Source organism: Anomaloglossus baeobatrachus, chromosome 7 (genome assembly GCF_048569485.1).
Source record: "Anomaloglossus baeobatrachus isolate aAnoBae1 chromosome 7, aAnoBae1.hap1, whole genome shotgun sequence".
Taxonomy (NCBI): Eukaryota; Metazoa; Chordata; class Amphibia; order Anura; family Aromobatidae; genus Anomaloglossus; species Anomaloglossus baeobatrachus.
Genome location: NC_134359.1, coordinates 178864251 through 178887789, shown reverse-complemented (window position 1 = coordinate 178887789; position 23539 = coordinate 178864251). Strand labels below are relative to the sequence as shown.

Below are 23539 nucleotides of genomic sequence, written 5' to 3'. Positions count from 1 at the left end.
TCAACAGGATCCAAAATAGCAATCAGGAACCAAGAGCAGCAGGGCAGGAGTAGACAGTAAGCAGTATACTCAAGCAACTAGACTAAGCTTAGGGGCGGGCTTTTAAACAGATGAACAGGAAGTAGGGCAACAGAACAGAAAACTCCATGTTAACAAAAGGGCAAGATCCTTCAGAAGCAAACTGGAAATCCCGGAACTCTGACACCAGGTCTGCAATATTAGACTCTGCGGCATATTCAGCTCTGCTACATTGCTCATTCAAATTTGCTATTCTGCTGTGCCAGTAGATAAAGCAGAGTTTTATCAAAACTACATGTAGAAGCACTAAGGTACCCAGCTATCAGGGTTTCTGTCCCTACTTACTACTTCAGAAATAACCTTGTGACAGATTCAATTAAAAAATAGAAGGCACCCTTGGGAGGCACCATTATGCTATTATGACACTAGTAGGCAAACTCAGTTCTGTTATGTTGCTGAGTAAAATCTTGTATATTGCTGTGCTCTCTCTACAATATTGAATTTTCCTGCAATCTCACCTCTGCTATATCACTGTGCCCACTGTGCCAACTCTGTCTCTAAACCTCCTGTGAAGCTCAGATCTGCTAGTTCTGTTCTTCAATGATGAGTTGACTCTGCTACTCCACGTGACCAGCTTTGCCTCTGAACGTTGTGTTCAACGCAGATGCCACACCAGTTCCTCATTCCTGCGTCTACTCAGCTTCCTTGTGCATTACAACTTTGCTACATCTGTTGCCTTAGCTTCAACTCCGCTTCATCAGTTTCCATGTTTCCAGGTCTAGTTCCTTCAGTTACTGTCCATCCACATCTGCCTCCTATTGTTCCAGGTAGACCATCCCCTTCACTAACAACTGCTCATCTGGACCAAGGACATCAAGAATCCACCTCATGAGGTGAGATACAATCCCAGAACGACCTCACTGGTGCTATATGCACAAATTGAGCTTTGGATTTTTCTGCCACAAGAAACCAGAGTAGATGCTGCATAAATACTTTTCTATGCATTTTTACTTGTGGTTTGTCCCCTGTACTTGAATGGGTTAAAACCGTTGCAAAATCTCATTCGTTTTGCCCTAAATTGTCACTGCCATTTCAATAAACTTTGCATAAAGCAATACTACTAGCAAAAATACTAAATTTTAAAATATATTGTATAAGGGAAATAGGCTTTTTTTTTCTCCACCTATGATTCATTTTGTCACCTTTCCCTGCTTTATTGACTGATAATTACCTCAAACATTGTTGAAATCTGTCTTGTTCACTTCCAGCTCACAAAGGGTTCAGATTACAGCTGCCTATAGAAGTATATGTAAAGGGAGGGAGAGGAGGAAAAAGGAGCAAGAGACAGATTCACCCAGATGGGGCTGCTGCTTTTTGGTAAATGTTTTATGTCCCCTCAGTGTTGGATTCACAGCTACATTGCACAGTACTGCTTCATTATGCTACAAAGAGCCAGCAAAATAGACTTCCCTTATGTCTCTGTATACAGAATATGAGACACATTATAGCAACTGGTATCTACCCACTAGCTGCTATGAGATATGCCAACCAGTGGCTAGACACCAGATGCTGGGACAGTTTCCCTTCTTCAGGCTTCATATTTTGAATCAAACACTGAAGAGGGGAAAAATGGTAAGAAATGTAGATTTAAATCATGTCCTGCCCACAAAAAAATGAATTCATATTCACATTTACATGATGACTTATTCTAAAATAATCACCTAAAATAACAGGAATACTTTAAACGGGTTGTCCCCTATCAGAAATCCCAGTCCCCTGGTACAGTTTGTCCCCTGGTTCACCACTAATTCTCCTTTTCTGCTCCCGGTATCTGATATTAGTTGCACCGTTGAAGGCACGTAGGTAGCCTGTTAGTCAGTGAGCTCAGTGGCTCTGCGCGCTTTACATCTACATCACCAATTGGCTGTCACAATGTCATCATGCCTTGAGCGGTGCAGCCAATATCAGACTACAAGAGCAGTAGTGGAGATTGAGCAGTGGACCCGGTAACGGTGAGTTAAATACTTTTTTATATATACTTTTTTATATATATATGTATACACACACACACACACACATACATACATACATATACACACACATTGATTGATTATATATATATATATATATATATATATATATATATCTCAAACTGCACCCTAGTACCAGTATCTCCGCAAAGGGACAACCCCTTTAGGAGTAATTTTAACAAACTATTGATTTTTTTTTTTAGGAACAATTTTCCATCTGTTGATAGTTTTTAGGTTTTCTCATATTGAATGTTGATAAAAGGTATATAATTTCACATGTATTGTATATTTTGTTTTATGATTGTTTCTGCCATTCGTTGGCCAATAATTCTAGAATTCACAGTCTTTGTAATTTGGAAATTGATTTTAGTTTACAGAAAATTAGCCATGTCTGCCTGAATAGAAAAGGGGTTGTCCGATGGACAACCCCTTCTCAATCCCTATGTTTTCCCTTAACAGAAGAACAACATCTCTACCAACTTCTAGTGCTGGCACCGTTCCAGCTGTGTCGGCACGGTCTCTCATGACATTATGTTGCATGATCCCTCTGCCCAATTATCGGTGCTTCACTCTCACCTCCTCCCTTTCAGTGTTGGCAATGGCTTTCCCGGAAATCGTGTGACATAATAATGTCACGTGATCCCCAACAGAAGCAGTACCAAAACTGCTGAAAGAGTGACAGCATCTGTTGTTAATTTGTTGGGAGAAAACATAGGGATTGAGAAGGGGATGTCTGAGTAGTGAACAGCCCCCCTTTAATAATAACATGTTGTAAAACATAGTCATGAGATATGCTAAATTAGCTGTCCTAAGCCAATGTTGCATTAATTTCAACAAAACAAAAAAACATAGCCTTGGCCCAAGGGGAATCCATAAAGTATCTAGAAACTTTATACCAGAAGAATTATTACTAGGAACCAAGTCATTAAGAATTAATAATAAAATAGATTTGTTACATTAACAATCATATATAATCACTTACTTGAAGTAAAAGAAAATTCCTAAAGATATCAGAAGAGATACCACAGACAATCCATGTCCAATAATGGTCAAGTAGAACAAATTAAGGGCTGTCTATAAAAGATAAATATTATCATAAGAATTAGGATACAGTAATCAGAAAAATATCATGTAAAGGAGTTATTTTAATATTTTACAATTCTCTATTTAAGATAGGCATTCAATGTTAATCAGTTATGTGAAGGGAGTTGTAACGTCTGCCCGGGACCACATACTCAGGATGGCTGTTACGGACAGACTAGAGGCTAGCTGCCTACTCAGCAGGATCCCAAGAACCCCAAAACCCTTTAACCCCTATACAGGGATCTGGAATTACAATAAGGTCCAGAGGATCACTGCCTATGGAAAGCTGCAAATCCAGGAAAGAGTAGTCGTCAGGCAGGGTCCAAACCAGGACGCACAAAAAGGAACAAAATCGGCAGGCAAAGAGGGTGGTCAGGAAATCAGGCTAAGGTCAAAACCGGAGAGGGCAGCGAAGTACAAAACACGGCAGGCAGGAGAGTAGTCAGAACAGGCAGAGGTCAAAACACGGGGATCAGAAGTTCAGGAGCAGGGTGCGAACCAGAGACAAGCAGTATACTACAAGACTATATGTGACGGCGACCAGCAGACAGGAGGGTGAATAAGAAGGGTGTGGTGTCTCCCCATTGGCTGAAAGGTGGTAACTTCAGCTGGAAGACACACGACACTACAGTCAGCCAGTGGTACTGCAGGTCCCAGGGAAACCCAGCATAGTGGATGGGTGGAGCCTGCACACTAGCACTGACTCCTCCCCTAGCACCAGCATTGTCCACGGCGGAAATACGGCGGCGCTTGGTGATCGAAGCAGAAGTCACAGGCGGACTCTGGTGGAGACATGACAGGAACAAAATACTCCCTAAAGTGCCTTCTTCACTTTATTGTTTACACTTCTTCATACTGTACAACTCTGTTCTTTAAGTAGCAGTTTATCTTCCCAAGAATAAATTTAGTAAATCCAACTGTCTGATCCTCATCTCCTCCAACCTCTGCTGAAGGGGGAAGGTTTGGAGTCTGTTATACACAGATGGTTGGCGGATCCCATCGAAAAAGGTACTTCAACCAATATATTATACATCTATGACCAACCTATATATGTGTATATTTTTCCTGCTTAAAGATTCCTTTACGACCGCCGATCTGTAAATATTTAGATTGGTGGTCATTTCGTAGTCGCTAACACAGGCAGACTGCGTTTCAGATACGCACTGAATGATCTATTACAACATCAGTGTTTTTCAATCAAAGGAGACTGATGTAGAGGTCAGGTCACATGCCTTCCCTTAAAGTCTGTCAGTTTATTTTTATTTCATAATTCATTAGTACACATGAAAATAAGCAACTTTGTGATGATCTTATCAGGGACATCAGCTTCTTTCGTGGACAGATTTGTCCAATCCTTATCAATATTCTTAATTCGGAGGTAAAATCTGTATTCAGTGAAGACTTTCCCATTCCTTAGATAGTTGTTAATGATGAGAGTCCACTGTGTTGCCCCGAAAATAAGACCAACCTTAAAAATAAACCCTAGCAGGATTCTTTGGCCTTTTTTGGAGTATGCGTAAAATAGAAGCTCTACTTCAAAAATAAGCCGTAGTTGTGGTTTATCATACTAATAGTATCCTGAATTAGGGCTTGTGCAGTCCTTTAAGGATATGTAACTTTTATTGCTGCACTTTGCCCCATTGTGTTGCTGTATTTAGAGTCATGCGCCTACTGTTAATACAAAATGGATATTCACCCTTTGTCTCTTTATGCCAATCTAATACTATTTTTTGTTTTGAGAGGACCTTATTCCATGAAGATAAGTGGTATGCGACAACTTGCCATTGCTAAGTGATGTTCTGTGTTCATGTTTTTAACCCCTTCAGCCCCAGGGAGTTTTCAGTTTTTCCGTTTTGTTTTTTTTGCTTCCCTTCTTCCAAGAGCCGTAACTTTTTTATTTTTCTGTCATTCTTACCATATAAGGGCTTGTTTTTTTGCGGCGGGAGGAGTTGTACTTTTAAATGAAACCATAAGTTTTACCATATAGTGTACTGGAAAACAGCAAAAAAATTCCAAGTGTGGAAAAACTGCAAAAAAAAGTGTGATCGCACAATAGTTTTTGGGATTTTTATTCACCATGTTCACTATATGGTAAAACTGATGTGTCGTTGTGATGCCTGAGGTCGGTGCGAGTTTGTAGACACCAAACATGTATAGGTTTACTTGTATCTAAGGGGTTAAAAAAAAATCACAAGTTTGTCCAATAAAAGTGACGCACATTTTGCGCTATATTCCAAAACCCACAGCGTTCTCATTTTTCGGGATCTATGGCTCAGTGATGGCTTATTTTTTGGGTCTCGAGCTGATGTTTCTAATGGTACCATTTTTGCGCAGATGCTACGTTTTGATCGCATGTTATTGCATTTTGTGCAAAACTTGCAGCAACAAAAAAAAATGTAATTTTGGCGTTTGGAATTTTTTTGCCGCTACGCCGTTTACCGATCAGATTAATTGATTTTACAGTTTGATAGATCGGGCATTTCTGAACGCGGTGATACCAAATATGTGTATATTTTTTAACCCTTTAATTTTCAATGGGGCGAAAGGGGGGGTGAATTGAATTTTTTTTAAACCTTTTTTTTTTACTTTTTTTTAATTTTACTAGTCCCCCTAGGGGAGTATAAGGATCAGCATTCTGATCACTCTGCCATATCTGTAGATCTCAGCTACAGAGCTGAGAACTGCAGATATGCTGCTTTACTCTCAATCCCGGAACTATGCCGGAACTGAGAGAAAGTGACTCATGTTAGCTACAGGCGTTATCACATGACCCTGTGCTACCATGGAAACCACCAGAAGTCACGTGACCACGAACGTGACTTCCGGTGGGGACAGCCGCATGGCCGCGCGCATATACATCTCGCTGCCAGATTTTGGCAGCGAGATGTAAGGGGTTAAAAGTTGCGGGTGGAAAGCAATTTCCACTCGTAACTTGCAGGCACACATGTCAGCTGTTGAAATCAGCTGATGTGTGTGCGGATCGCCGCGGCCTGCCCACGGCAGGGGGCGGGGATTAACCTCACATGATCCATGACGGATATATCTGTCATGGGTCGTGAAGGGGTTAACTGTGATTTTATTTGTATTTAGTATTGTCATGACAATGGATGCTGGATCTGTAGAAGGGGCTAATGGAAGTGACCTGCAACCATACCTCCATATAAAGCACTGTCTTCCTGTGTATTGTGATTAGGTACACCTTTAATGGCTTGAAAAAAAGCCCTGCATTGGTTGAAATGTTGCATATTTTTCCTCTGTGTATGCTGGGAATAGAGTTGAGCGAGTACCCAACTATTCGTACTCTCTATACTCATACTGTCTAATACTCGCGTATTCATTCAGCATAGCGTGTGCAATGCAAATCAATGTGGAAAAGATGCAAAGTAACGAGAAACCTGAATTCTGCACTATTTGCACGAATAGTGCGGCATTCAGGTTACTCGTTAGTTTGAGAGTTTTTCCCCATTGACTTGCATTGCACAAGCTATTCGGAACAAATACGCGAGTATTAGACAGTACTCATTATGAGCTAGCAAGTATGAATAGTTAGTTACTTGCTTAACCCTAGCTGGAACCAATAAACATTTATTCTAAATAGAAAGGGAGTTTCGGTGCCTTGGATGCTGTGGTAATTGTTACAAATTTAGAGCTAATGGAGGGCTGTACCAATTAGCAGGAACAATGGAGTGATGCATGGAATATAGCGGCTTTTCATCTAGCTCCTTCCTCCTCCCACCGTCATAGAAGCTCCTCAGTAACAACGCTCATCTCCTATCTCAGTAATGGCAAAGTCTTCACTGAATACAGATTTTACCTCAGAATTGAGAATCTTGATAAGTGATCAATTCTCTCAGAGAAAGAATCAGATTTAAGTGATAAGATATTACAGAGTTGCTTATTTTCATGTGTACTATTGATTTATAAAATAGAAATTAAAACAGTTAGGCTATGTGCGCACGTTGCGTATTTGCATGCAGTTACGCTGCGATCTGCACCGCAGCGTAACTGCATGCGTCCTGCGTCCCCAGCATAATCTATGAAGATTATGCAGGAGACGTGCGCACGTGGCGTATTAGAGCGCAGCGCTTCGGCTGCTGCCCGAAGCGCGCGTTCTAAGAAGTGACATGTCCCTTCTTTCATGCGCTCTGCATGCATCCCCCGCCCTGTCTATGGGAGGGGCTGCAGTCAGAGCGCATGGAATCGGCTTTTTTTTTTCCCATTACAGACTCTTTCTGCAGCGATTTGAAGCGCACGTGTGCTGTTCAAATCGCTGCAGAAATTTCTGCAGGGACAGTACGCAACGTGCGCACATAGCCTTAGGGTTTAGGCCCTGTGCGCACCAGAAAATGAAATTTTCTTAAGAAAATTCCGCAGGCACTGAAAGATTTCCGCACCCGCAGAAAAAAAAACGAAAAAAAAAAACGCACCGAAATCCGCATGCGTTTTGCTGCGTTTTTTCCGCAGGTTGGTACATGTGTTTTAATGCATTCAATGTAATAAAGCACGTTGAAAAAAAAAGTAATTTCCTTCTGAGATAAGATAGCTAGATAGATAGATAATGGATAGAAGAATAGATAGAGGGATAGATAGATAGATAGATATATAGATAATGGATAGATAGATATATAATAGATAGATAGATAGATAATGAATAAAGGGATAGATAGATAGATAATAGATAGATAGATAATCAATAGATAGAGGACTGATCAAACACTAGATAGAGTCAGTTCTGCCAAGCGGTAGTGTGCTCACATTACCGGCCATGAGAAATGACCGGTAATTACCTCTGCAGTCTGTCTCGTTACGAGGCTGCATTCAGTACAGTGTGTCAGTCGCGGCTGGATGCAAGCGTCGTGGGATCTGCGTGGATTACGCCGGAGCTGTGTGTTGGGAGGGGTTAATAAAGGGGGCTTTTTTGTGTTTTATTTAAAATAAAGGATTTTTCATGGTATGTGTTTATTCACTTTACTTACAGGTTAATCATGAAAGCTGTCTCATAGACGCTGCCATGATTAAGCCTGGACTTAAATGGCAGCGATCCGCTGCCATTTAACTCCTTATTACCTGGATTGCCACCGCATCACAGCAATCTGGAAGAGCAGGGGACACTCCGGGACTGTCGCATAATGGATGTGACAGTCCCGGGGCAGCTTCGGGCTGATATTCTCGGCTGCGGGGGGGGGGGGAATTAACCATGTCCCTCGCCCTCCCCAGCCTGAGAATACCGGGCCGCCACTGTGTGTTTACCTTGGCTGGATGGTAAAAATACAGCGGAGCCCACGTTTTTTTTTTGTTTGTTTTTTTATTTTTATATGTACGTTTGATTTCTATGTGCATTCTATATGTCCGTGTCTGTGTGTGATCTGTGTGTGTGCTTACTCTCTGCTCCGCTTCCTCTTCCTGTCATAATGACATCACTTCCCTGCAAAACGCTGGGGCAGGGATGAACATTATGTCCCGAAAACGCAAAATACTGCAGGGAATAACGCAGGAAAATGAAATGAACCGCACAGAATTTGCTGCCTCCGTTATTCCCTGCGGGATTTCACAATTACATTACAGTCAATGGAGTGAAATCCCGCAGCTCTCTGCGGAAAAGAAGTGACATGCAATTGTTTTTGCTGCGGGATTCCCGCAGCAAAACATGCAGCTGTCAAAATCCGCATAGTGCGCACAGCATTTTTTTTTCCCATAGTATTTGCTGGTGAATCACTGTTATCTTTATTAGCCATACAAACCCATTTGTGTCAACTTCTGTGCATGTTATCAGGCACCAGGGTTTGTGAACTTTTGATCAGGGTAATTTGTATGTTTTGTTTGTCATTATAATTTAAAAAGAGAAAAACACAGTAGTTTGACAATAAATGGCTTCACCCAACCACTAACCATGAGTGGAAAAAATATTTTATATGTTATCATTCATATTCTCTGAAAAAAGGCCAACAAAGCAAAAAATCTGCCGGTGTGTGTACTTTTGGGCACAACTGTATATTATATACTTCCATTAGGATATGAATACCATCAAATTATAGCTGTGAGTCTGCAGTTTAAGCCCTTATTTATTTTATAACTAACTGTATCTTGAATAGGTTGTGGGAACAGCTGAAATGCCAAACCTTGCATCACTGACCAAATATTTCTGGACCTAACTGTATATGATATTCTTATATTTATTGAATTCTTGGTACCATTGGTGCTTGAAGAAAATAATGTGACTGTATGTATAACACAGCACCTCTTGTGTTCTGTATGTATGGTAAGGATTCCATTAACATTAAAAAGTTAGTTTATTTGAAAGCATTCCTACCTTTACTCTTTCTATTGTGAAAGAATTGCATTGTGTATAGTTTGTCCATGTCCTGTTACTGTCGGGATGCCTGAACCAGTATCCATTTGTGTCGCAATGCTTTGTAACTTTCTCTAAGTAGAAAAAATAAAAGAGTTACAAAATACTATAAAAAAAATCCATTAAAAAGAATATTGTTTACGCTTATGCTTGTGCATCTAAAATTTAATTTTCTGTGTTATCAGTGCAGGCAACATTTAATCATACCCTGGAGTAAACTATGAGTATTTGACAATAAGTACAAATACTCTTTTATAAATGTATTTTATGCAGCTGTATGAGGGCATCTAGTGATAAGTGAAAGAAACACCTGTATTGGGCTCAAAGGGAAAGAAAATCTGGCAAAGTCTGGTTTGCTTTCCATGAAACCAGTGAGTGAAATTCTAAAATTATATATACACTACATTTCAAAAGTTTGGGGTCACACAGACAATTTTGTCTTTTCTATGAAAAATCATACTTTTATTTATCAAATGAGTTGCATAATGAATAGAAAATATAGTCCAGACATTGACGAGGTAGAAATAATAATTTTTACTTGAAATAATAATTTTCTCTTCACACTTTGCTTTGGTCACAGAATGCTCCTTTGCAGCAATTCCAGCTTTGCAGACCTTTGGCATTCTAGCTGTTAATTTGATGAGGTAATCTGGAGATATTTCACCCCATGCTTCTAGAAACCCCTCTCACAAGTTGGATTGGCTTGATGGGCACTTTTTGCGCACTATACGGTCAAGCTGCTCCCACAACAGCTCAATAGGGTTGAGATCTGGTGACTGGGCTGGCCACTCCATTACAGATAGAATACCAGCTGCCTGCTTCTTCCCTAAATAGTTCATGCATAATTTGGAGGTGTGCTTTGGGTCATTGTCCTGTTGTAGGATGAAATTGGCTCCAATCAAGCGCTGTCCACAGGGTATGGCAAAATGGAGTGATAGCCTTCCTTATTCAAAATTCCTTTTACCTTGTACAAATCTCCCACTTTACCAGCACCAAAGCAACCCCAGACCATCATATTACCTCAACCATGCTTGACAGATGGCGTCAGGCAGTCTTCCAGCATCTTTTCAGTTGTTCTGCATCTCACAAATTTTCTTCTGTGTAAAAGCCAGGGAAGGAGTCTTGCGAGGATAATTTGCATATTCCCAGTGCCTTCTGGGATAAGTGAAGAGTCACAGCGAGCTCAAGGAGAACCGGGTTTTGGCCGTTACAGCCGGAAGGAAGACTTCTGAAAGCCAGTCTTCTTCATTGTGAGTGTGAGTGAGCAAAGTGTGAGCAAAAGTTAGTGAGAGTAGAATTGTTTGTATTTAGTTGTTAAATTACTTAACATTTGTTTAGTGCTATCCCCATTAGAAAATGTGCTCCACTATTGCTAATGCAATCCAGTGTACATCTTGTCTCATGTATGCAGTCCTTGAAAAGCCGTTCGAGGGTGCATACTGTTGTTCGAGATGTGCGCAAGTTGCACATTTGGAAGCCCAGATACTGGATCTAAATGAGCAGCTGGCAACTCTGAGATGCATTAGCAATATGGAAAGGAGTGTGCTGCTCACTGAGCAGCAGCTTGCTGGGTCAGATGTGGGGGAGGATCGTAGTAGGGAGCGGCAGGACGGTGAGGTAGGTAGTTGGGTGACAGTTAGAAAGGGGGGTAAAGGGAAAAGTACTAGGAAGGCTAGTCCTGAACTGACACACCCCAATAGGTTTGCAAACTTGGCAGATGAGGGGGATGTCATTACAGGGGTAGCATTGCTGCAGCAAGGCATGACCTCTGAACGCCAGAGGAGTGTCTGCTCCAGTAAGGGGGGGAATAGGAGTGCAGGGCAGGCAAGACAGGTACTGGTAGTGGGGGACTCAATTATTAGGGGGACAGATAGGGCAATCTGTCACAAAGACAGGGATCGCCGAACAGCGTGTTGTCTTCCTGGCGCTCAAGTTCGGCACATCGCTGATCGGGTTGACAGATTACTGGGAGGGGCTGGGGAGGACACAGCGGTCATTGTACACATTGGCACAAATGACAAAGTTAGAGGTAGGTGGAAGGTCCTTAAAGATGATTTCAGGGAATTAGGTTGTAAGCTTAAAGCATGGACCTCAAAGGTGGTATTTTCGGAAATACTACCTGTGCCACGGGCCACACCAGAGAGGCAAAGAGAGATCAGGGAGGTTAACAGGTGGCTCAGGAATTGGTGTAGGAAAGAGGGTTTTGGGTTCCTGGAGAATTGGGCCGACTTTTCAGTTGGCTACAGATTCTATGCTAGGGATGGGCTGCATCTTAATGGGGAAGGTGCAGCTCTGCTGGGGCAGAAAATGGCTAGAAGGTTGGAGGAGTGTTTAAACTAGGAATGGGGGGGGAGGGTATTCACTTTATAGAAGGGGAATGTAGTGCAGATAGTGACCAGGGCACAAGTAATGAAATTGGGGGTGGTACGGGGGGAAGGGTTAGGACAGTTAATACAGTAAGCAGGAATACAGGTACAGAGTCATACGTAACGTGCATGTACACTAATGCCCGAAGCCTCAAAAATAAGGTGGAGGAATTAGAATTAATATTGTTGGAAGAAAATTATGATATAGTGGGGATATCAGAGACATGGCTGGATGAGAGCTATGACTGGGCTGTTAATTTACAGGGTTATAGCCTATTCAGGAATGACCGTACAAATAAGCGAGGGGGAGGTGTGTGTCTATATGTAAAATCATCCTTAAAACCCATCCTGCGTGACAACATATGTGAGGGTACTGAGAATGTAGAGTCCCTATGGGTGGAGATAAGGGGGGGAGAATGAATAATAAAATACTGATAGGGGTGTGTTATAAGACGCCGAATATTATGGAAGAGGTAGAGAATCTCCTCATAAAGTAAATTGATAAAGCAGCGAGTCTCGGAGAGGTAATTATTATGGGGGACTTTAACTATCCTGATATAAATTGGGGAACAGAAACTTGCAGTTCCAGCAAAGGAAATAGATTTTTGATAACAATGAAAGATAATTACCTTTCACAAATGGTACAGGACCCCACAAGAGGGGGAGCACTACTAGACCTTGTACTAACCAATAGGCCAGACCGCATATCAAATATAGAAGTTGGGGGTTACTTGGGGAATAGTGATCACAAAATAATAAGTTTTCATGTATTCTTTAGTAAGATGTCTAGTAGAGGGGCTACAAGGACACTAAACTTCAGGAAAGCAAATTTTAAACGGTTGAGAGATGATCTTAGTGCAATAAACTGGGATGATGTACTAAGTAATAAAAGTACACAAAGCAAATGGGAGACTTTTATGAGCATCCTGAATAGGGCTTGTGCAGAAAATATACCGTATGGGAACAAACATGCTAGAAATAGGAGGAAACCCCTATGGCTAAATAGAGCTGTAAGGGAAGCAATAAAAGAAAAACAGAAAGCCTTAAAAGAATTAAAGAGGGTAGGTAGTGATGAGGCATTATATAATTATAGAAAATTAAATAAAATATGTAAAAAGCAAATTAAGTTAGCCAAGTTTGAGACAGAGAGACTCATTGCGAGAGAAAGTAAAAATAATCCTAAAATATTCTTTAACTACATAAACAGTAAAAAACTGAAAAGCGATAGTGTTGGCCCCCTTAAAAATAGTCTTGGTGAAATGGTGGAAGGGGATGAGGGTAAAGCCAACCTGCTGAATGACTTTTTTTCTACGGTTTTTATACAAGAAAATGCCATGGCAGATGACATGACCAGTGATACCATAAATTCACCCTTGAATATTACCTGCTTAACCCAGCAGGAAGTACGCCGCCGCCTCGAAATCACTAAGGTTGACAAATCTCCGGGCCCGGATGGCATACACCCCAGAGTACTACAGGAATTGAGTTCTGTGATAGATAGACCATTATTTTTAATCTTCTCAGATTTCTTAATAACAGGGTCGGTACCGCAGGACTGGCGCATAGCAAATGTGGTGCCAATATTCAAAAAGGGGACAAAAACTGAGCCGGGAAATTATAGGCCGGTAAGTTTAACCTCTACGGTTGGTAAAATCCTTGAGGGTTTCTTGAGAGATGCTATACTGGAGTATCTCAAGAAAAATAACCTTATGACAGAGTATCAACATGGGTTTATGAGGGATCGATCCTGTCAAACTAATTTGATCAGCTTCTATGAAGAGGTAAGTTCAAGCCTGGACCAGGGAAATGCAGTGGATGTTGTGTATATGGACTTTTCAAAAGCTTTTGATACGGTGCCACACAAAAGGTTGGTACATAAAATGAGAATAATGGGGATAGGGGAAAATATGCGTAACTGGGTTAAAAACTGGCTCAGTGATAGGAAACAAAGGGTGGTTATTAATGGTACGTACTCGGACTGGGTCTCAGTTCATAGTGGGGTACCACAGGGGTCAGTATTGGGCCCGCTTCTTTTCAACATATTTATAAATGACCTTGTTTGGGACATGCGGAGTAGAATTTCAATATTTGCAGGTGATACTAAACTCTGCAGGGTAATCAATACAGAGGAGGATAATTTTATATTACAGGGAGATTTATGTAAATTGGAGGATTGGGCTGAGAAGTGGCAATTGAAGTTTAATGTAGATAAATGTAAGGTCATGCACTTGGCTAGAGGAAATAACATTTATGATTATGTACTTAATTGTAGAACACTGGGTAAAACAGACACAGAAAAAGACTTGGGTGTATGGGTGGATGGTAAACTTCACTTTAGTGGACAGTGTCAGGCAGCTGCTGCCAGGGCTAATAAAATAATGGGATGTATTAAAAGAGGTATAAGTGTTCATGAAAAAAATATAGTTCTACCTCTGTACAAGTCACTAGTGCGACCGCACTTAGAATACTGTGTACAATTCTGGTCACCGATATATAAGAAGGACATAGCTGAACTGGAGAGGGTGCAGAGAAGAGCGACCAAGATTATTAGAGGAATGGGTGGGCTGCAATACCAAGACAGGTTATTAAACTTGGGGTTATTTAGTTTGGAAAAACGAAGGCTTAGGGGGGATCTAATCACAATGTATAAATATATGAGGGGACAGTACAGAGACCTTTCCAAAGATCTTTTTATACCTAGGCCTGCGACTGGAACACGGGGGCATCCGCTACGTCTTGAGGAAAGAAGGTTTAAAGAAGTTGTCCAGTTACCAAAACTGATTTTTTTTTTTTCTGATAAATCTTGCTAATATGTGCCCCTCAACACATCTATTATGTTTTTTCAGCAAAATTACCTTTCATTGTGCACTAGCAGCACACGGTCATTGCTGGCTCCAGCTCTGATGGGGTTAATCTCTCCTCTGACTTCCTGTGTTCAGTTCCTACAAGTCCCAGAATTCTTTGTGGCTCTAGGGCGGTGTCTGGCTTATCTAACACACCCATTGTGTCTAATACACCCACTCTGCTCCCACCCAAAGCCTCCTCCCTGCCTCTTCCCTGTGGATGCACTGAGATCAATTACACAGAGACAGCAGCACCTTTACACAGCCAGGGGAAGAAAGTGTGTGTGCGTATATACAGTGTGTGTGTGAATATACAGTGTGTGTGTATATATACAGTGTGTGAGTGAGTGTGTATGTGTATGTCATACTCACCTGTCTGCAGGGTCCATGCCTGCTTCCAGCCCCTGTCCCGGTCCCGCCGCTTCGGCTGTGTGCAGTCTCCCCGGGGCAGGACCTTGCTTGCAGGACCTGGCCGTGGATCACCTGATGCAGTCACCTGACGCATCAGCTGATCGTAGTCTCGCCGGCTTTTTCGGCCGGCTATCAGCTGATCCTGCCGTCAGGGGACTTCATCAGCTGATTACCGGCAGCTGCTGCAGTGATGGGCCAGGATCAGACTCTCATCCCATCACTCCAGGAGCTGCCGGTAATCACCACAGCACATAAGTGAGTATGTATTTTTTTTTTTTTTTTCTACTGATGCATCAGCTGATTGTATAAAAGCCGATTATACAATCAGCTGATGTGTGATGGGATTCAGGCACTTGATCCTGACACATCATCTGATCGCTCTGCCTTCCAGCAAACCGATCAGATGATATTGGATCCGGATTGGACGGCGCGGGACCCTGACCCAGGATTACTGCGGAGGGGGGGGTTCTTTATTTCAATAAAGATGGAGTCACTAATTGTGTTGTGTTTTATTTCTAATAAAAATATTTTTCTGCGTGTTGTGTTTTTTTTTTTATCATTACTAGAAATTCATGGTGGCCATGTCTAATATTGGCGTGACACCATGAATTTCGGGCTTAGGGCTAGCTGATAATATACAGCTAGCCCTAACTCCATTATTACCCGGCTAGCCACCCGGCTTCAGGGCAGCTGGAAGAGTTGGATACAGCGCCAGAAGATGGCGCTTCTATGAAAGCGCCATTTTCTGGGGTGGCTGCGGACTGCAATTCGCAGTGGGGGTGCCCAGAAAGCATGGGCACCCTGCACTGTGGACTCCAATCCCCAGCTGCCTAGTTGTACCCGGCTGGACACCAAAATTAGGCGAAGCTCACGTCATTTTTTTTTTAAATTATTTCATGAAATTCATGAAATAATTAAAAAAAAAAGGGCTTCTCTATATTTTTGGTTCCCAGCCGGGTAGAAATAGGCGGCTGGGGGTTGGGGGCAGCCCGTACCTGCCTGCTGTACCCGGCTAGCATACAAAATATGGCGAAGCCCACGTCATTTTTTTTTTCTCTTTTTTGGCAAAAAACTGCATACAGTCCTGGATGGAGTATGCTGAGCCTTGTAGTTCTGCAGCTGCTGTCTGCTCTCCTGCATACACTAGTGAATGGAGGATGCTGAGCCTTGTAGTTCTGCAGCTGCTGTCTGCTCTCATGCATACACTAGTGAAGTTATGTACTAGTAAAACAACTCCCATGTCAGGAGCCAAAATTGGGAAAGATTTGTTTTGCCGAATCCATTGCAGGGTTAATGGTGTTCTCAGATTTTACAGAGGACCTCAATGTTAGCCTGTGTGGATGACGTAGGACGCATTAAGCACCCAGGCTTCAGAAGAAGGAGGACAAAGATGGCCAAAAGAGGAGGCGCTGCACCCGGAGAATGGAGACGGTCATCTGACCAGTCTGCATCGCCCCTTAGGTAAGTATTATAAAGTCATGTTTATGTTCTACACAGTGGACTGGGCTCTTATATACAGTATGTTAGAATGCTGTATATAAGAGCCCACTGGTGGTGGCCGCAGCTTATAGTCACCAAATCTGGTGACAGGTTCCCTTTAAGTGCCCGGCTCCTGGTCTTATACTCACCTTACAGCGTCTTCATCTTCCATCAGTGGTTTTCTGTAGTTTGTGACCTGCCAGCTTCGCTAATGTTTCATGGAGTAATCTGGAGGTCACAACTCAATACAAGTCTATGAGACCCTCGTTCTGGCATTCATAGAGTTAGATTGAGAGCTTGTGACGTAATTTCTAACTTCCAGACGTGATTGTCACAAGATAGCGCTGCGGGTCCGGAGTATCGCCGGTAAAATACACAACAGGGGTTTTAAGCGCCACTCGCGTGCTGAAATAAAACACTGGAGCGGTGCTTTAAGTAAAGGCTGTAAAGCGGTAGACAACCCCTTTTACGTTTGGCCGGTTGCTAATTTCTACTGAAAATTAGCCATTTGCCATAATTCAGAGATTAGCATCAGAGTCCTGATAGCCATAAAGACCTAAAAATCAAGGTGAAGGTGAAGGTGGGACTCACCTGGTGCAGGTCCATGTGGAAACGGATCTGTAAATGTATAAAGCATTGCGATGAAAACAAAGGAACGGCTTTCCTGTAAGGATTGCCTGTCAGCTGGTGCTAAGGCTGCTTTCACACATCCGGTTTTTGCTGTGCGGCACAATACGGCGCTTTGCAGAAAAAACGCAACCTTTTTTTTTTTGCCGCCGGTTGAGTTTTTTTCTGCATAGACTTGCATTAGCGCCGTATTGGGCCGCATGGCCTTGTGTTGCGTCCGTTTTTTGCCGGATGCGGCATATTTAGCCCATGATGGAACGTTGCCTGGCACTTTTTTTGTGCGGCGAAAAAAACGCATCACGCTGGATCCGGCGAGATTTACAATGCAAGCCTATGGACGCCGGATGCGGTTTTTTGCACTGCGGATGCTCAGTATCAAGCCGCATCCGTCAAAAAATGGACGGGCCGCATGGAAAAACTTATGCAACGGATCTGTTTTTTTCGCCGCATCCGTTGCATAGGTTTTCGAGCCGCACTGCAAAACCGGATGTGTGAAAGCAGCCTAAGACGTCTACTACTTCCAGACCGTGACCATATAGTGTGGTGAGGACTGAAAGCAATTACTACTCTGAGGCTGGACCAGAGCGCAGCAGGCAGACGCTGACCCCCTTCTCTGCTCCAATCATGCTCTGACCTGATTGTATATCATCAAGGCTGGAGCTTTCCATCCGGTGGCCATTCACAGAAATGTTCAGATATCAGCAGGCGATAGAAAAGAACACAAGGTCCGGAAGCAGAAGCAGATACATATAGCGGAGCACTGCGGGAATTTGTGATTTGGCACATTGCTACACCAACACCAAGATTGGTACTTCTCTGGGGAGGTGGTATGGTCATAGTAAAGGCCGCTTTACACGCTGCGACATCGCATGTCGCTAGGGATAGCACCCACCCCCATCGTTCGTGCGTCACAGGCAAATCGCTGCCTGTAGCGAACAATATCGCAGGAACGCGTCACACGAACTTACCTTCCTAACGACATCGCTGTGGATGGCGAACAACGTCCTTTCTAAGGGGGCGGTTCGTGCGGCGTCACACGGCAGCCGTCCAATAGAAGCGGAGGGGCAAAGAGCAGCCGCATGAAAGTCACGCCCACCTCGTTACCAGAGGACGCAGGGACGGTGTTGTTCGTCGGTCCCGGGGTGTCACACGTAGCGATGGAACGACAGGAACGACGAACAACCAAATGAGCAACGATATTTGGAAAATGAACGACGTGTCAACAATCAATCAATGATTTGGTGAGTATTTGGGATCGTTAGCGGTCGCTTGTAAGTGTCACACGCAACGACGTTGCTAACGAGGCCGGATGTGCGTCACAAATTCCGTGACCCCAGTGATATCTCGTTAGTGATGTCGCTGCGTGTAAAGCGGCCTTAAGTCAGGGCTCCTACAGAGGTATATATAGGTGGTGGTGATCAGAATAGAAAAGGCACACAAAGAAAAAGGGAATGATGGGCACACCGGGCTGTATGTAGGGTGTTCTGTGTACACGAGCCTAAGGGTATGTGCCCATGATCAGGGTTCAGGGCGCTGAAGTCTCTCACTTGTGTTCTCCCTACGGAGGACACAGGCGAATGCGCGATAAACAACTGACATGCTGCAGTCTGGAAAGACGCACCGCAGATCAGGGTTTGCTGCGGAAAAAACAAGCACAGCGGGCACAGGATTTCTAGAAATCCCTCCACTGTGCTTGTACTGTACAATGCAGCGTTTTGGACACAGCTGAAGAATGCCGCATCCAAAACGCTGCAAACACTGATCGTGGGCACGCACCAGCAGACATTCAACTTCTCCCACACAAATGAAAAGCAGAAACCTTGTAGCACCTGCACTTATTGGAAGATAACCCATAAATATCGCTACTATCCGTCATGAGGTCATTTAAGTGGCCGTTGGATCATTCGGCCAAAAGCAATCATTCTGGATTCCCCCATACATAGTAACACTTAGACAGGCCAACATGCCGAATACTATTTTTTTTCTCCCACATGTTACATTGTGGGCAGATCCAGCAAGTTTTGACAACTTTAATGTTTTTGGGGACCTTCGCTAATAGTATACAAACACTGAACAATAAAAAATAAATCTTTATTTTTATATAGCGCTAACATATTCCGCAGCGCTTTACATACATCAGGAACACTGTCCCCATTGAGGCTCACAATCTAAATTCCCTATCTGTATGTTTTTTGGAACAATCCTCTACTGACCACTTCTATAATCCAGCATCAAATACAGCTGACCGGGGCCACATGAAATATTCTACATTACTGGACATTTTAAGAACTGGACTTCCTTCACCAAAAAAAATAAAAAATTGCTAGTAATGATCTGTTCACATGGTATTTGATGAGGATATTCAGCGGGAATGTGATGGCTTAGGCTGCTTTCATACATCCGGTTTTTGCAGTGTGGCTCAAAAACCTATGCAACGGATGCGGCGAAAAAAACGGATCTGTTGCATACGTTTTTCCATGCGGCCTGTCCGTTTGACGGATGTGGCTTGATACTGAGCATGCGCAGAGCAAAAAAAAACCGCATTCGGCAGCCGGATGCAGTGTTTGCCGCAGGACGCCGCATCTGGCGTCCATAGGCTTGCATTGTAAATCGCGCCGGATCTGGCGTCATGCGTTTTTTTCGCCGCACAAAAAAAACGTGCCAGGCAACGTTCCATCCGACCGCCGCATGGGCTCAATATGCCGCATTCGGCAAAAAATGGCAAATGCATGTCACTATCTGTCTCCCCTCTGGGACTTGTTGTGCAGGTGACCGGATGCTACATGTCACTAACTGTATCCACTCTGGGACTTGTGCAGGTGACCGGATGCTAAATGTCACTATCTGTCTCCACTCTGTGATTTCTGCTGCATAGTACCAACTGTATACACTCTCACCTGCAGAACAAGTACCACAGTGGAGACAGTTAGTGACATGTAGCATCCGTTCACCTGCACAACAAGTCCCAGAGTGGATACAGTGACATGCAGCACACTATGTGTCAGGGCACAGCATGTCACCAACTTGCTCTGCTCTGTCACCTGCGGTGCTGCATGTCACGTTTTTGCTGCGATTTGGTGCGTTTTTTGCTGCGTTTTTGCTCACTGCGTTTTTAATCAGTGCACAATGCCATTAAAGATTGTTGATGAAAAAAAAAAAAAGGTCTGATGTCATTTCCTTATTCAAAATGTTCATTGTATGCAGGAGAGCAGACAGCAGCTGCAGAACTACAAGGCTCAGCATACTCCATCCCGGACTGTATGCAGTTTTTTTGCCAAAAAAGAGAAAAAAAAATGACGTGGGCTTCGCCATATTTTGTATGCTAGCCGGGTACAGCAGGCAGGTACGGGCTGCCCCCAACCCCCAGCTGCCTATTTCTACCCGGCTGGGAACCAAAAATATAGAGAAGCCCTTTTTTTTTTTAATTATTTCATGAATTTCATGAAATAATTTAAAAAAAAAAATGACGTGAGCTTCGCCTAATTTTGGTGTCCAGCCGGGTACAACTAGGCAGCTGGGGATTGGAATCCACAGTGCAGGGTGCCCATGCTTTCTGGGCACCCCCACTGCGAATTGCAGTCCGCAGCCACCCCAGAAAATGGCGCTTTCATAGAAGCGCCATCTTCTGGCGCTGTATCCAACTCTTCCAGCTGCCCTGAAGCCGGGTGGCTAGCCGGGTAATAATGGAGTTAGGGCTAGCTGTATATTATCAGCTAGCCCTAAGCCCGAAATTCATGGTGTCACGCCAATATTAGACATGGCCACCATGAATTTCTAGTAATGATAAAAAAAAAAACACAACACGCAGAAAAATATTTTTATTAGAAATAAAACACAACACAATTAGTGACTCCATCTTTATTGAAATAAAGAACCCCCCCCCTCCGCAGTAATCCTGGGTCAGGGTCCCGCGCCGTCCAATCCGGATCCAATATCATCTGATCGGTTTGCTGGAAGGCAGAGCGATCAGATGATGTGTCAGGATCAAGGCCTGAATCACAGGACACAGCAGCTGATTGTATAAAAGCCGATTATACAATCAGCTGATGCATCAGTAGAAAAAAAAAAAAAAAAAATACATACTCACTTATGTGCTGTGGTGATTACCGGCAGCTCCTGGAGTGATGGGATGAGAGTCTGATCCTGGCCCATCACTGCAGCAGCTGCCGGTAATCAGCTGATGAAGTCCCCTGACGGCAGGATCAGCTGATAGCCGGCCGAAAAAGCCGGCGAGACTACGATCAGCTGATGCGTCAGGTGACTGCATCAGGTGATCCACGGCCAGGTCCTGCAAGCTTCGTGCTGCCCCGGGGAGACTGCACACAGCCGAAGCGGCGGGACCGGGACAGGGGCTGGAAGCAGGCATGGCACCCGGACCCTGCAGACAGGTGAGTATGACATACACACTCACTCCGCGTCCGGTCACCTGTGCTGCTGGTGGGAGTATATGATCACACTGCCGACACCGCCAGCTCTCCTGACAGCTGAGCACAGCGGGCGGGTGGACAGTGTGATCACATACTTGCGTGACAGGGGGGATTTCAGTTGGAGAAATCCCCCCTGTACTCCACACTGGAGCCCCGTACCTCCCACAGCTGAATGCTGGTAGCGCGCGCTCTGCCTTCACCGCTCCACACACTGGCATCCTCCGGCTCCTCCCCTCGATGCTGGGCTGTGACGTCAGGTAGTCACCGCCCACAGCCCAGTCAATCACTGTGAGTGGCGCCAGCATCCTGTGACGTACCCGTCCAGTTTGAGAGCCCGGAAATGCCGGGACGTCAGAGGATGCCGGCGGCCACAGCTCCAGGGGGTCATGTGACTGGCACTGAGCGTGCAGGATAGCGCCGCTCAGTGCCAGAAATGGAAACAGAAGCCAATGCAGAAGATGCATATAATGGTAAGTGAGAATCATTGGGGAAAAAAAAAAAATGGGTGAACCACCCCTTTAATCATAATCACAGACGAGGATTTTTTACTGTACGAGCAGTGAGACTATGGAACTCTCTGCCGCATGATGTTGTAATGAGTGATTCACTACTAACATTTAAGCAGAGCCTGGATGCCTTTCTTGAAACATTTAATATTACCAGTTATGTTTATTAGATTTTATGACAGGGTGTTGATCCAGGGAATTAGTCTGATTGCCGGATGTGGAGTCAGGAAGGAAATTTTTTCCCCATTGGAACTTGTTTGCCACATTGGGGTTTTTTTGCCTTCCTCTGGATCAACATGTTAGGCTACGGGTTGAACTAGATGGACTTAGAGTCTCCCTTCAACCTTAAAAACTATGATACAAACACCTCAAACTTCGATTCATCTGTCCATTCATCTGTCCATAACACTTTTTTCCAATCTTCCACTGTCCAATGTCTGTGTTCTTTTGCCCGCATTAATCTTTTCCTTTTAATAGCCAGTCTCAGATATGGCTTTTCTTTGCCACTCTGCCCTGAAGGCCAGCATCCTCTTCACTGTAGACGTTGACACTGGCGTTTTGTGGGTACTATTTAATGAAGCTGCCAGTTGAGGACCTGTGAGGCGTTGAATTCTCAAACTAAAGACTATAATGTACTTGTCTTGTTGCTCAGTTGTGCAGTGGGGACTCCCACGTCTCTGTCTACACTGGTTAAAGCCTGTCTGTGCTCTCCTCTGAAGAGAGTAGTATACACCATTGTAGGAAATCTTCAGTTTCTTGGTAATTTCTAGCATGGAATATCCTTAATTTCTAAAAACAAGAATAGACTGTCAAGTTTCACATGAGTTTTCTTTTTCTGACCATTTTGAAAGTTTAATGGAACCAACAAATGTAATGCTCCACATTCTCAACTAGCTCAAAGTATAGCTTCTCTAATCAGCAAAACTGTTTTCAGCTGTGCTAACATACTTGCCCAAGGGTTTTCAAGGGATTTCTAAACATCCATTAGCATTCTAACACAATGTATCATTAGAACACTGGAGTGCTGGTTGTTGGAAATGGGCCTCTATACACCTATGTACACCGTGGTCTGATTAAAATTTTTCAAACCAATTGAAGCTACAGATATCAATTCAATATTAAAAATTATTATTTTTTATTTCAATTTTATAATATAAACTCTCAAAAATATAACATTTCCAATAGAGTTCCACAATAATACAACTAGGGACACAGATGCGAGTCAAAATCAAGTAAAAAATATATATATTAGATATTATATATTTTTTTATTATTATTATTTATATATATATATATATATGTCTGTCTGTCTGTCTTGCTCCAAAATTCTGTCGTTACCATGACAAGCTTCTCTTTGGCCGCTCGCCTCACCTCGGCTCTGCCCCACCGCACGGATTGGC

At 43.4% G+C, this 23539-nt stretch overlaps 1 protein-coding gene across 1 annotated transcript in view; it reads right to left on the bottom strand.

Annotated features, from left to right (window-relative positions):
* CALCRL (calcitonin receptor like receptor) overlaps nucleotides 1–23539 on the bottom strand; it is a 353836-nt gene that overhangs the window by 118784 nt on the left and 211513 nt on the right. Inside the window, exons 5-6 of the mRNA XM_075317814.1 lie at nucleotides 9442–9554; nucleotides 3031–3122 (exon numbers count right to left, since the gene is read on the bottom strand). Of these exons, the coding sequence (XP_075173929.1) occupies nucleotides 3031–3122; nucleotides 9442–9554 (205 nt within the window). The remainder of the gene's footprint in view (nucleotides 1–3030; nucleotides 3123–9441; nucleotides 9555–23539) is intronic.